General features: G+C 35.7%; 1 protein-coding gene across 1 annotated transcript in view; it reads right to left on the minus strand.

Moving 5' to 3' along the window:
* Nucleotides 1-13,281, minus strand: part of XPR1 (xenotropic and polytropic retrovirus receptor 1) — a 219,367-nt gene that overhangs the window by 49,447 nt on the left and 156,639 nt on the right. Inside the window, exons 10-11 of the mRNA XM_072648484.1 lie at nucleotides 13,081-13,252; nucleotides 11,726-11,920 (exon numbers count right to left, since the gene is read on the minus strand). Coding sequence (XP_072504585.1) covers nucleotides 11,726-11,920; nucleotides 13,081-13,252 — 367 coding nt within the window. The remainder of the gene's footprint in view (nucleotides 1-11,725; nucleotides 11,921-13,080; nucleotides 13,253-13,281) is intronic.

The following is a 13,281-nucleotide window of genomic DNA, read 5'->3' on the forward strand; positions in this document are numbered from 1 at the left end:
AATAATAAGCAAAATGAAAATCAAAACAACACTGACATTGTACTTCATAGTTGGCAAACTGGCAAGGATGACAATAGTCAATATTGGAGGAGACAGGTACACTATTGCATTGGTGGTATGAATTGGTTTAACCATTCTGGAAAACAATTTGGAATTATGTAAACAAAGTGATTAAAATGTCCATACCCTTTAACCCAAGAGAAATCCTTTACTGGGTTTATAACTTAAGAGATCATTTATAATAAAGTCCTCATATGCATCACAACATTTATGTCAGTACTTTTTTTGATAGCAATAAGTTAGAAAGTGCATGTTCATCAGTTTGAAAATGCTAAACAAACTGTCGTACATGAATGTAATAGCATATTACTGTGTTGTAAGAAATTATGAATGTGAGGAATACAGAGAAGCACGAAAAAATTTACATAGACTGATACAGAAGGAAGTAAGCAGAGCCAAGAAAACAAAATACTGAGTGACATCCCTATCCCACCCCACACACAAAATGAATATTACAAAACTATAAAGAACAAGCATGCTTAAGAGAAATGAAAGGATACTCCAAAACCTACTCCTTCATGTAGGTGCTTCATTTAGCACGTTTTTGGTTTTTTTCAGTGTATTGATCAATTAGGCTAAATTTTTCCCCTTCTTTTTCTTATCTTAAAAATGTTATTTGCTATAGAAGACTCTGAGAGGGGAGATGATATTGGGGGAAACTACTTTTTAAAAAGAAATAGTCCCTTCATTATGCTTATAAAATTTATCAATAATAAAAAACTTGATGATTATAACTTTTACTGATTATGACAACTTAAATGTAATATAAAATTTAAAGTAGGCAACAAGAAAAACTATAACAGTATGTCATAAAGAAACCATTTAAAAATTCTCTATAATTGCTTCCATGGACAAACCCCTCCATATGTTGAGGTCATAATCAATTTACAGCTCTACTTATTTTAGACAACACAAGAATCACCCCTTTCTCTTTTCTATGCCTCATTATAAAAGTACATATAAACATATACTGTCCCTTATGCCCATGAATATCTTGAAAAAAAAAAAACCTATGTGGAAATGTTAAACATCAGCTGTTCATTGTAAAACCAGTTTTAAAAACAAAGATGACTAAAGAAAAGACACCCAAGATGTTATCTGGCTGAGAGAATTTATGTCATTTTTAAAGAGATAAGGATAGGGACTAGACCTCTGATTTCACCTACATAAGAAATTCCAGGGTGTTGAAACTCCCTCTACCAAAGTAGGTTAGTACCTTTTCTCCAGCTTAGAGCCTTAAGACTTATCTAGAAGACTGAGCTGTTAGATGACTTGCCCAGGGTCACGTATCCAGAATGAGTCAGAAGGAAGACCTGAATCCCATTTCGAATACTTATATTAACTATAAGTAGAAAAAGTACTGAAACAAAAATTTTCAATTGGAAACCATTTTAAAAAATCATTTAAATAATTAGAAAAAAATCTTAATTTTTGGCGGTATTTTCCTTAAAACAATTTTATCAGGGTAAATGACATAAAGGCCAAAGATTCAGACTATATTAATAATTAGTTCATTATAAAATTAGTGACCTAGCCAGATTTTCTGAAGCTGTGACTTTCTTATATCTAAAAAGAAACTTATTTGAAGAACATGAAGAATATAAAAATTTTTTCTACCATAAAGTACAAAGTACAATTAGCATTTCAAAAACAAAATAGTCCGAAAGTTTGGCATATTATATGGCATGGAAGTAGGGTAACAGACTGGCTATATTACAGAGAAGAATGACTTACTGATCCAGAAAAATAAGCAGTTATTCAAACAACTGAAAATTCCACTACAAGGATGCCAAGGGAATTTTGAATAGAGGACATCTATATCAGAGTTAGATACTGGGGGGAAATTTTTCCCTAGTGTTTTAAAGAGTAAAATCACATTCTTAAGTTAATAGGTACCTAACAAAAGCCTTAAGCAAATGAACAATAATTGTGAAAATTTGATTTTTTTCTACACAGAGAGCATCAAACAGCTACATGTAGAAAAAAATTATGAAATAATTTAAAGGAGAAGTTAGAATCTATCATTAAAAAAAACTAGAAAATTCTAACAAAAATATCACTTTCCTTGACAGGTTAGAAATTAGAGCACAACAGCTTAACCTATTATTTGATCTCCATATGGGTTCTTCTTGGTTCTTTTTCTTACAGAGCTAAGAAACTCCAATTTCATAATGGCCAACTCTTTATGGGTACTTCTCCCTTTTTCTCTAGTCCAAAAAAAAAAAAACCACCAAAACCCAACAACACACAAAAAACCCAAACTGTTTGGAGTTTGCTTCAAATTCATCTTTGCACTGAAGTCTCAATACTTTTTAAAATGTAGATGCCAACTGACAAGCTAAAGATTTTTTTGTGTGTATAAAATCAATAAAGGAAAATCAAGAATGCTGAAATTTTTGTAGTGTGTTTCATTTTTAACACAAAAGGGGAAGACTGCTTATTAATGTTCTGTACTTAATCTTCTAGGACGCTGCCTATACTTGTTTTTTGTATATATGATCCAGAGGCACAGAATTAATACCCTCCATTCTTATAAAATCATATAGTGATTGACATAACACAACATGAAAAATAACCTTTAAATCAATCATGAAAATGCCCCCCAAAATGCTGTTACCATGGTAACTATTGCAGGCTGGTTCTCAGAAAAGATCAAGGTCACTGGTTCCATAAAGCAAGGTTCTTTTATCAACTCTAACTCCCTTTTCTCTTATAAAACTCTACTTTTACAATGTACTCCTAATTCAATAGAAAAACATCTACATCAGTAATCACAAAAAAACATATTGTATCAGACCTATAGATATCTAAAGCCAATGCTTCCTAATACAGTTTTTCTGATTACTTATTGTCTATAAGAAATGAATAGAAATTAAGCTCTATTGGCAGCTACACCAGATTTTTATCTAACTCAATATTATTACCAATAAATGGTAACAGTAGCCTGACAAATCAACCTTTCTATTTAATTTCAGGTTTTTAGCACAGCTTAAATATCAAAAACCCCACAAAAACCAGAAAATGAAAAAATTTTCACACAACTATACATAAGGTACACATAACTGGTTTCTCCTTTGATTTTTTGTTACACTGTTAGATGACTTTTTTAAAAATCTGACATCATGTTTTACTAGCAAACAACTACACTACAGGTCAGCTAGGAATTCAAAGACTAAACACTACAGATTTTAGTGAGTGATTTGAGGGGGAATTAGCTACGCTAGAAGCTTAGGTCCACTGATTAGATTCTAATCTTATCCTAACTACCAAGCAGTAAATCCCCAGATCAAGGAGGGCTATGTCCTAAGGTAAAGGATATTTTACTCCCTGGGAGCCTAGTAGGGAAGAAACCTGGAACAAGGACAAACAACAATTTATTGAGCACTCACAGTGTGTAGAATACTATTCTAAAACAAAGAAAGCCAGTCACTACTGGAGAGGACCTACAGGATCACCATAGTGTATTTCTGGATCACTGGCTGCGGGGTTGGGATAAAGAATATAGGGAGAGAATTTAAAAAACATAGCTGAGTTGGATCCTCTAAAACAAAGATTAAAGCTTATTTGAAAATCCCTGGGTAAGCAATTTAAGGGCCCCAGGTGGGTAGGATTTTCTATTTGTCTAGCATCAGTATTTTTTAGTCAGCTTCTCCAATTGGTGAAAGCTAGAGAAAGGTCATTTCCACTTTGAAGTAAAAGTCTTTTTTTCCCTTATCTCTTAATTGAGGTGTTAAAAATGGGCCCGGTGTAAGATAGAAAGTTGGTTATAGAGAGAAAATCACTGGCCAATTCCTATTTCTGGTACAGGCGGGAGCTGAAGGACACAAAGATTGTCTGTCCCCCTCTCCCTTTCCAGCATGGGGTTAAAGTATAAGTGGAATAGACGAGTAGTAGCATGAGCTGAGGGGCACTAGGAGCCTCTCTCACCCAAAGTACTTCCCATACTCTATCACATCTATAATGAAAGATTTGTTTTGGTTAAAACAGGAGGAAAAGTACAATAACTACAAGTTCTCCAATCTCAACATTTAATCTCCATTTTAAGTCTCCATTTTTCCATGAGAAAACGCATTCTTTTGTCAACTCTGTCCCGAAGTGTCCTTATCTTCATTTAAGGTTTAGCTTAGGTGCTATGTCCTCCAAGAAGTCTTTCCCACCCCCAGTTATCAGTGCTATCTCCCTTCCTACATCACTACTTTTCCTTATTCTTAGACACACTTCTCCCAAATCAAACTGGAATTTCTTAGGGGCAAGGCCAGTTTCAGTTTTGTCTTTGTGCTTCTAGTGTCTAGCAGGGTATCTTGCACATAGTAGGCACTTAATAAATGAATGCAGAATTTAACTGAACTGTTGAAAGAGCAATGCATTTGAAGTGACTCTGATATTTACTGCCTGTGTGACCTTGGGCAAATCAGTTAACTTTTAGTCTCTATTATCTATCCCACCTCAACTCCATTTAATTCACCACGCAGTCAACAGGCATGTCTTACCTGTGCCAGTGATAATAGTTTGAACTAGAGTTGGAGATGTGAGTGGAGAGAAAAGGAAAGAGAAGATGTTGTGAAGGCAGAGTCAACAACATCTGCTACAGATTGTATGCGTGGAATAAATGAGAGTGAGGAGTTGAGAATGACCCTGAGGTTACAGGTCTGGGTGACTAGAAGAATGGTGGTCCTCTTGACAATAATAGAGAAATTAGAAAGAAGGATTTGGGGGGAAAGTTCTGTTTTGAATATGTTGAGTTTGAAATGGCTGTAAAACACCCACTCTGAGATGTCTAAAAGGTGACCACAGTCGGTGATGATCAGGAAAGAGGTTAGGGCTGAATAGAGAGATCTGGGAATCAACTGCATAAAGATGACAACTGAATTCAAGGAAGTTGTTGAGGTCACAAAGCATGACAGTATGGAGGAAAAAGATGAGAGGGCCGAGGACAGACCCTTGGCGACACTCATGTTTAGAGGGCATGACATGGAAGAAGAACCAGTAAAGAGCCTGAGAAGGAATCACAAAAACATAGAAGATAAAATACACAGGAGAAGAGGGTGACCTACAATGTCAGATTCAGCATAAGGGTGAATAACGAGGAGAATTAAGAAAAGGCCATTAGATTTGTCAGTTCAGAGATCATTAGTAACTCTGGAGAGGGAAGTTTCACTTGACTGATGAGTCTGGAAGTCAGATTATATAGTGTTTAGAACTGGGTAAGAGAGCGGAAGAGATTAGTTATATAATGCACAGTAGTAAATGACCCAATAGTCTAGTGTTTGATAAACCCAAAGACCCAAACTTTTGGGATAAGAGCTCACTATTTGGCAAAAATTGCTAGGAAAACTGGAAAGTAGTTTGGCAGAAACTAGGTATATACCAGCATCTCACACTGTATACCAAGATAAGGTCAAAGTGGGTTCATGATTTAGACTTAAAAGGTGATCTCATAAGCAAATTAGGGGAGCATGGAATACCTTACCTGTCAGATCCATGGAAAATGGAAGAATTTATGACAAAACAAGAGAGAGTGAGCATTACAGGATATAAAATGGATAATTTTGATTACATTAAATTTAAAAGGTTTTACACAAACAAATCTAATACAGTCAAGATTAGAAAGAAAGCAAAAAATTGGAGAAAAAAATTTACAGCAAGTTTCTCTGATAAAGGCCTCATTTCTTAAATATATAGAGAACTGAGCCAAATACAGAAGAATATAAGTCATTCCCCAATTGATAAATTGTCAAAGGATATAAACAAGCAGTTTTGAGAATAAATCAAGAGAAATGCAAATTAAAACAACTCTAAGGTATCACTTCATACCTATCAGATTGGCTAATATGACAGAAAAGGGAAATGACAAATACTGGAGGGGATCTGGAAAAATTGGGACACTAATGCACTGCTGGAACTGTGAACTGATCCAACCATTCTAGAAAGCAATTTGTAACAACGCCCAAAGGGTTATAAAACTGTGCATATCCTTTGGCTCAGTAACACCAGTACTAGATCTGTATTTCAGAGAGATTTTAAAAAAAAGAAAAAGGAAAGGGATCTCTAGATAGAAAAATATTTATAGTAACTCTTTCTGTGGTGGCAAAGAATTGGAAATTGAGGGGATGTCCATCACAGAGATTGGCTGAACAAGCTGTATACAATTGTGACAGAATACTAATGTGCAATAAGAAATGATGAGCAAGATGCTTTCATAACAACCTGGAAAGAAAGACTTCTATGAGATGATGTAAAATGAAGTGAGCAGAATCAGGAGAACATTATACACACCAACAGCAATATTGTACGATGATCAAGACAATTCCAAAGGATTTAAGATGAAAAATGCTGTCCACCTCCAAGGAAAGAACTGATGGAGTCTGACTGAAGACGGAAGCATACTTTTTAAAATTTTCTTTGTTTTTTTGGTCTGTGTTTTCTTTCACAACATTGCTAATATGGAAATATGTTTTCCATGACTACATATATATATATATATATATATATATATATATATATATATATATATATATATATATATATATATATATATATATATATATATATATAATCTATATAATCAAACTACCCACCTTCTCAAGGAGGGAGGGGATTGGAACCCAAAATTTTAAAAATTGTTTTTACATGTAATTGGAAAAAATACATAAATTTCTTTTTAAAAAAGTCAATAGCAAAAAAAAAAAAAACAACTGAGTAAGAGGAGAAGTGAAAGAAATGAATATGAATGGCTTTCTCAAATTTATTAGAAAAGAGAAAAGACAATAGACAATACGTAACAGAAAAGGCAGGATCACGTAAGGATCATTAGCTCTTTAATTGATCGCCTACCAATCTACTGCCATTTTTCTACCCTGCAATGGTTAACAGAATGGAGAGGGCAACAAGTCAACTACTTTAATCCTAGGAATAAATAAACCTTTCATACCATCCCATCTTCCTTTCCTGGAAATGGAGAGACGCATTTCAACATCCCCAGTTTCAGCCACTTGCATTCATTTGAAAAGCTTCCTCCATTCCTTGTCCATCACCTGGAGCATCATGGTCTCTGACCATGAAACTTTCAGGAGGGATAGACAGGGATAGATCTAGGATTAGATTACTAAGCTAGCATTAAGGTGTACATAGGGAGATTTTACTTCCTACATCATCTTAATAGTAATTACATGTATAATTTGCTATTACTTTGTCAAAGAGAAATCACCATTCTGTGGTTTCTCTTCTAAAAAGTCTTGAGTGTTCCTCTTCACATTAAATAGACAGAGCCTCAAAGGGGAGTTATACAGCTCTTGATTTCTCTGGAGGGAGATAAAGAAAACTTTAAATACCACTAGAAATAGAGAGATCAATAAGTATTGAGTATTCTCAAAAAGTATTCAGTAACCTAGGCCATCAGAAACAACACCACAGAAGCTATTTTGATTTTAAAAAAAAATCTCCCCATTTAACCTAGGCTGGAAGCCTAATCCCATCATTGATCGGCAGGTGAGTTTGAATCTGCTCTGTTTCCAATTAAGTGGGCTCATTCCTTCCTCAGCAGCCCAGAGGCCTACCCCTCCTATGGGTCATTACACCAACACAGGACTTAGTGCAGACACTCAACACACAAAGCCCACTTTGACACACAACACCAAAGCTCACAAAATCTACCCCGAAGCTAACCCAATGGCAGGGATTACAGGTGGTGGTGGAATGATTTTTTTTTAAAGGTGGCATATTGGAAATACTTGATTGATAAAATCTTTTTTTTATTATTTTAAAATGAAAGGACTCCTTATGATATGTAAAAATGAAAAATTATCCTCAAATATTTCTGAAATACTGTCTAAAATTTCTGACAATTTTCTCGACTTTCATTATAAAATGTGGAAATGTATTCTTCTAGACATATCAAAGCTATAGGAAAATCATATTTAAAAGATAATGTTTTATTATTACATATAAAAAAGCTAAAATTATCTGGTAAAACATTAATATTAAGTAGTACGTTGCAATTTTGGTTTGCGTGTATTTGGCCAGATAATTAAAGGAGGTTTGGAACCTCTGACTCTGGCCTGATCTCCTTTGGTTCACTGTGAGATCCTGGGAATTTGAAATGTGATCATTTGGGGTGTAGTACTACAGCCAAGGATTATAATTCCTCCCTGAAGGGAAAGACTTTTGTTCACAACAGGACCTCAGAAGGCTTAATAAGAAAAACGAATTGCTATGAAGAGTGGCTAGGATTTATTCCAGAGGAGGTTGAAAACTTTGTTTGTTGTTGTTACCATCAATAGTTACTACCAGACCTCTAAAATTAATTTGACTCAGATAACATGAAGACTCAACATAATGAACACCACTTTAAATGTAACCTCCAGGCATTACAGAATAAGGCAATCCATATTCTACAAAGAACAAAGAAAGATAACCAGAGGGCTTCTGATTGTCAAAGGATCTTTCGTGCTATAGTTAATAAACTGACCTCTAAATTTCCAAAGTAAATTAATAAAACCTAAGTCACTTTTTTCATATACATGAAAAATCTTCAGATCACAGGATCAAAGAGTTAGAGATGGAAGAAACCCTCTAGAGGCTATCAAGTCATTTTACAGATGAAACAGAGGTTGAGAGAAATTAAGGGATGTGAGGGTCACAAAGCTAATAAGTATATGAGGTAGGATTTGAACTCAAGTCTTTTTTTTTTTTTTACAACAAACCTAGGACTCAATTCAATGTGCCACCTAGTGTTTCCTTCAGAAAACTATTTTTAAAATAACTTTAAAAATTTAAAATTAGACAAATTTCTCAGTGTGGCAAAAAATTATCACAAGCATTTAGAGAGTTGACGTATATTTCAAAAGACAATGATTTTCTGCTACCATTTTCTGATGATCATACCTGAAATGAAAGTGAAAGCTCTCAGCATTCAGGAAAAAAACCCAAAAACAAAGACTCACAGCTCAAACTGCCTATAGAACAGCCTTCCAGGGACAGCTCATCAATACCTAGACATCTCCTCCTGCAAGTACCTTCTGAACTCACTATGTTTGTTGGTCATCACAGGTAGCCAGGTGACACAGTGGACAGAGCACTTGACTTGGAGTCCATAAGATCAGTTACATTCCTGCCTCAGCAACCTATCAGGTATGACCTAGGGCAAGTCACTTAACCTTTCTCAGCCTGAGTTTTCTGTCTGCAAAATGGCGATAACAACCCCTACCTGGAAGAATTGTTTGAGGACCAAAGATAGGCAAAGCTAAAAGCCCTGCATGGTAGTTCCTCTTCTCCTCCTGCCATTGACCTTTTCTCCAGTGTCTGAAACCTTGGTGTGTCTTCCTTTTCCTTTCCTGCTACCAAGTCCTATGGATTCCACCCCAATAACATCTCTCATATCTCTCCCTGCTCCTTTCTATCACCACAGCTGCTGGTCTATAGAGGCTCTTATTGCTACCTCCTTTGACTACCGCAATGGCCTTTTTAACTGATCTTCATTGCAAGAAAGAGAGCAAAGGTAGGAAGCATATGCCTAAAAGTCCCAAATGGCTCCCTATCACCAATGAAATAAAATCCAAAAGTCTCTGTCTGATAACCAAGGCTCTCCAATAACCTGAAAGCACCTGACCCCTCTCTCATACTTTACATTCCAGACAACCCAGGCTTCTTCTGTTCCAAATATGTACTGAACTTTCCTGCCTCCATTTCACTTTCTCCCTCTGCCCAAAATCCTAACCTATCCTTTTAAGTCTAACTCAAACATCATTTCCTCTATGGACCATCCCTCCATCCTTTAGCTAGAAACAACTTTCCTCCCATTAAGATGTCCAAAACTTTATTTTAGTCTAAATAATGTAGTAGAAAGAATATTAGTTTTGACTCTGGGCTCTGAGGTCTATTCTGAGCAAATCCTCTCTGGGCCTCAGTTTTCTTATCTGTAAAATGGAATAAAAATGTTTTAAAACCTACCTTACAAGAATATTGTAAGAAAAGTACTCAGTAAACCATAAAATGCTATCTATAGAAATATGCCTTATTTTAATTTAATTGTTTTCTTGGTATGTGCCACATCCTCCTACAGTGGAAATAAATACTAGATTTGGAGTCAGGGGAATTCTGCCCAATCTTCTTCACCAATAAGAACTTGGGGTAATCAATCAATAAACAATTATTAAGTGCTATTATATGCCAGATACAGTGCTAAGTGCTGGGGATACAAAAAGAGGCAAAAGACAGTCTCTGCCCTCAAGGAGCTCCCAATCTAATGGGGGAGGCAACCCACAAACAAACATATATATAGACACAAGCTAGGGGCTTAAATTCTCTGGCCTTAGTTTCCTCACCAGTAGACTGAGGAGGCTGAACTCGATTACTCCTAAGGACTCTTCCATTTGTAAATCTTTAATCCTATGACTTTAACATACTCTGCTTGATCCTGTGACTAGACTGTAATGTCCGTGAGAGTAGAGGTAGATGTTGTCTTATGTAAACTTGTTATATCCTTCAACACAGCAAAATACTCTGCAAATGGTACACGCTTAAGTGAGCTGTTGCTCAACTGAAGTTACTTGATTACTGTCTTTTAAGTATTTGGAAGAATTTAATATATACAGAGAAGACTTAAACTTATTCTGCTTGGTTCAGAATATAAGCCTAGGGACCAATGTTTAGGGTATCTCTGAAGTGCCAGCTGAGTAGCCTAAAATACTCTCAAAGAAAGGATCTCACCAAAATAATTAAAAGCAGCTGAGAGTGCAGTGGATAAAGCTTCCAGCCTGGAGTGAGGAACACCTGAGTTCAAATACAGCCTCAGATACTTATTAGTTGTGTGACCCTGGGCAAGTCACTTAATCCCTGTCTGCCTTAATTTCTTCATCTGTAAAATGAGGATAATAATAGTATCTACCTCTGGTAGATGGTTGTGAAGATGAAATGAGATAACACACATAGAGTGCTTTACAAACCTTAAAACTACAGAAAAGTTAGCTATCATTATTTTTCAAATACCTTTTATAACCTGCAGATTAAAATTTAACCTATAGTATATGGGCAAATGTTGATTATTTCTGTAGACAAAGAAGGTGTATTTTTGAGTAAAATGGAGGAAGCCTCTGAACTGACAACACTTGGGGAAAGGTTAAAAAAATCATAGTGATTGCAGACAGCTTTCGAGTTAAAAGCTTTCCCCCTTTTACGATACAAGAACAAACCAGGTAATAACTGTGGTTTCCACGGAGATAGGAAACTAGAGGGGATCAGACAGCTCAATTTGCAGTTAAATGGGCTGGAAACAATCTCCAGCATTGGAAAAAGAGAGATAAAAATGTGCATGACAGCCAAGCAGTACTCTTCCTTAGCAATTTTACTTTTCTCTTCTGGCTTCAAAAAAGAACAGAAAATCTGACCAAGGCAAATGGAATGCCTAAGTGTCACAGCATAGTACCTAGTGCATATGAATCGAGACCTCTCATTTATTCAGGAGTTATTCTAATTCTGAGTTGCTGATTTGCTTCTAGGATAACTTGGAAGGACAAAGCAGAAAAAACACCTGAGCCCACAGGAAAATAACCTGAGCAACTGAAATCTTAATGAGAGATAACCACAACAAATGGATATAGTGTCAGAATAAAAAAAAAAACCAACAAAACAAAGGTTCTCAAAAACCTCTTCATAATCAATGTAATACCTGTATGGGTTTTGTAAAGGGCTGCAAATGTCACCACGAAGAAAGTTGTGGAGTATTTGCCGGCATTAGCTAAGTGAGGAAAGGCCCTCTTTGTGTCTCGGTACCGGCGCAGGCACTGGACGAATCGCAGATAAGCTGGAATACACTGAACAACGGCTCGCACTCCATAGCTGTATGAGTGGCAAATATCTGTTCCTGTGAAGATTCCAAAGGAAGAAACAAATCACAAATTTTATTATTTTCTTTTCTACATTCCCATTCTGCCTCAGTCTCTTTATTTTCTAGAAAAGGAAATTAGCTTATTGCTCTCCATAATACAACAAAATGAAATTTAGTCATGCTACGTAACTGTGAAATTGACATCAGTGCTTCACATTTCCGTTACTTGGCTTCTTAGCGTAACTACTGCTAGCAGCAGTTCTATACAATGAAGAACGAGGAGTCCTAACATTATTTGCTTCTCTCTAACAGTTTTATTGCCAAACTTTTTTAGCGGTCAGCTAGTTCAAAGCAGGAACAAGGTAAGAAAGGCTAGAATTACAGGGGGGCTGTTGGAAAGCTCCAATTTCTCATTTTTCTCTAGCCTCCTATTCTTACAACAAAAGTCCTTTGGAGTGTGTGAAAGGTACGGGCTTGCTTATCTAAAACTGCAAAAGGCAACCAATTTATTTGATAACCAGAAATTTTTTTTTAAAAAACAGAAACAATAACCACTTCTTCAAAGCATTCTTTCTAACTCTGAATCTTGGCATTTTTAAATTAGCTTATTAGCATGATGTCTCACCAAAATGAAGCAGGAAAGAATGCAAGGATGAAAAGTGATCGTCTTGCAATAGTTCAGTTGCAAAATGAACTGAAAGACACAGTATCACAATCTGGTTTTTTAAGTTTTCACTGTACTTAGAGTGAAATCACAAAGTCTGCTAGTAAATAGACTAATTTAGAACATCCACGGGGTCAGAAGATTTGGATTTGAATCATGGCCCTGCCCCTTATACTCCACATTTTTGAATCTTGATTTTCTTGTCTTTTAGGTAATAATAATAATAATAAATAAGTATAATCAGTTGTTTTTGCATTACCTAACTCACAGGGTTACTTAAGAGCCTCAGAGAGATAATGTATAGAAAATATTTTATAAATTGTGTAAAGCCTTATATAAATACTAGCTATAATTATTACAACACAAAACTTAAAAGCTAGATTATATTAGCTGAGTATGAATGCAAAAAAGAAATACAGAATATTTGAGTTTTTGATATTTTGTTTTCACCAGGGCATGACAATTTCTAATCAGCATTCCCAACATTTTGGGGAAGTTTAGTCTCAAGTGTGGATGCATATTTTTCCCCTACCTCCTATTTTATCTGGCAACAGGCCTTTGCTTTCATCCCATTTGAGCTCAAAGCTGTAGAAGCAGATCATATATTCCAGGTCCAAAAGTAACACTGTCAGACTGTTCAGCTGATCAGCCAGCCAGAAATCAGCAAAGCCTACCTTATGGAAGGGGGCTGTGAACACTCGAAACTGGGAGAAGAAAAAAAAACACAAACATG

This window comes from Notamacropus eugenii, chromosome 2 (assembly GCF_028372415.1).
Source record: "Notamacropus eugenii isolate mMacEug1 chromosome 2, mMacEug1.pri_v2, whole genome shotgun sequence".
In the NCBI taxonomy this organism is placed as follows: Eukaryota; Metazoa; Chordata; class Mammalia; order Diprotodontia; family Macropodidae; genus Notamacropus; species Notamacropus eugenii.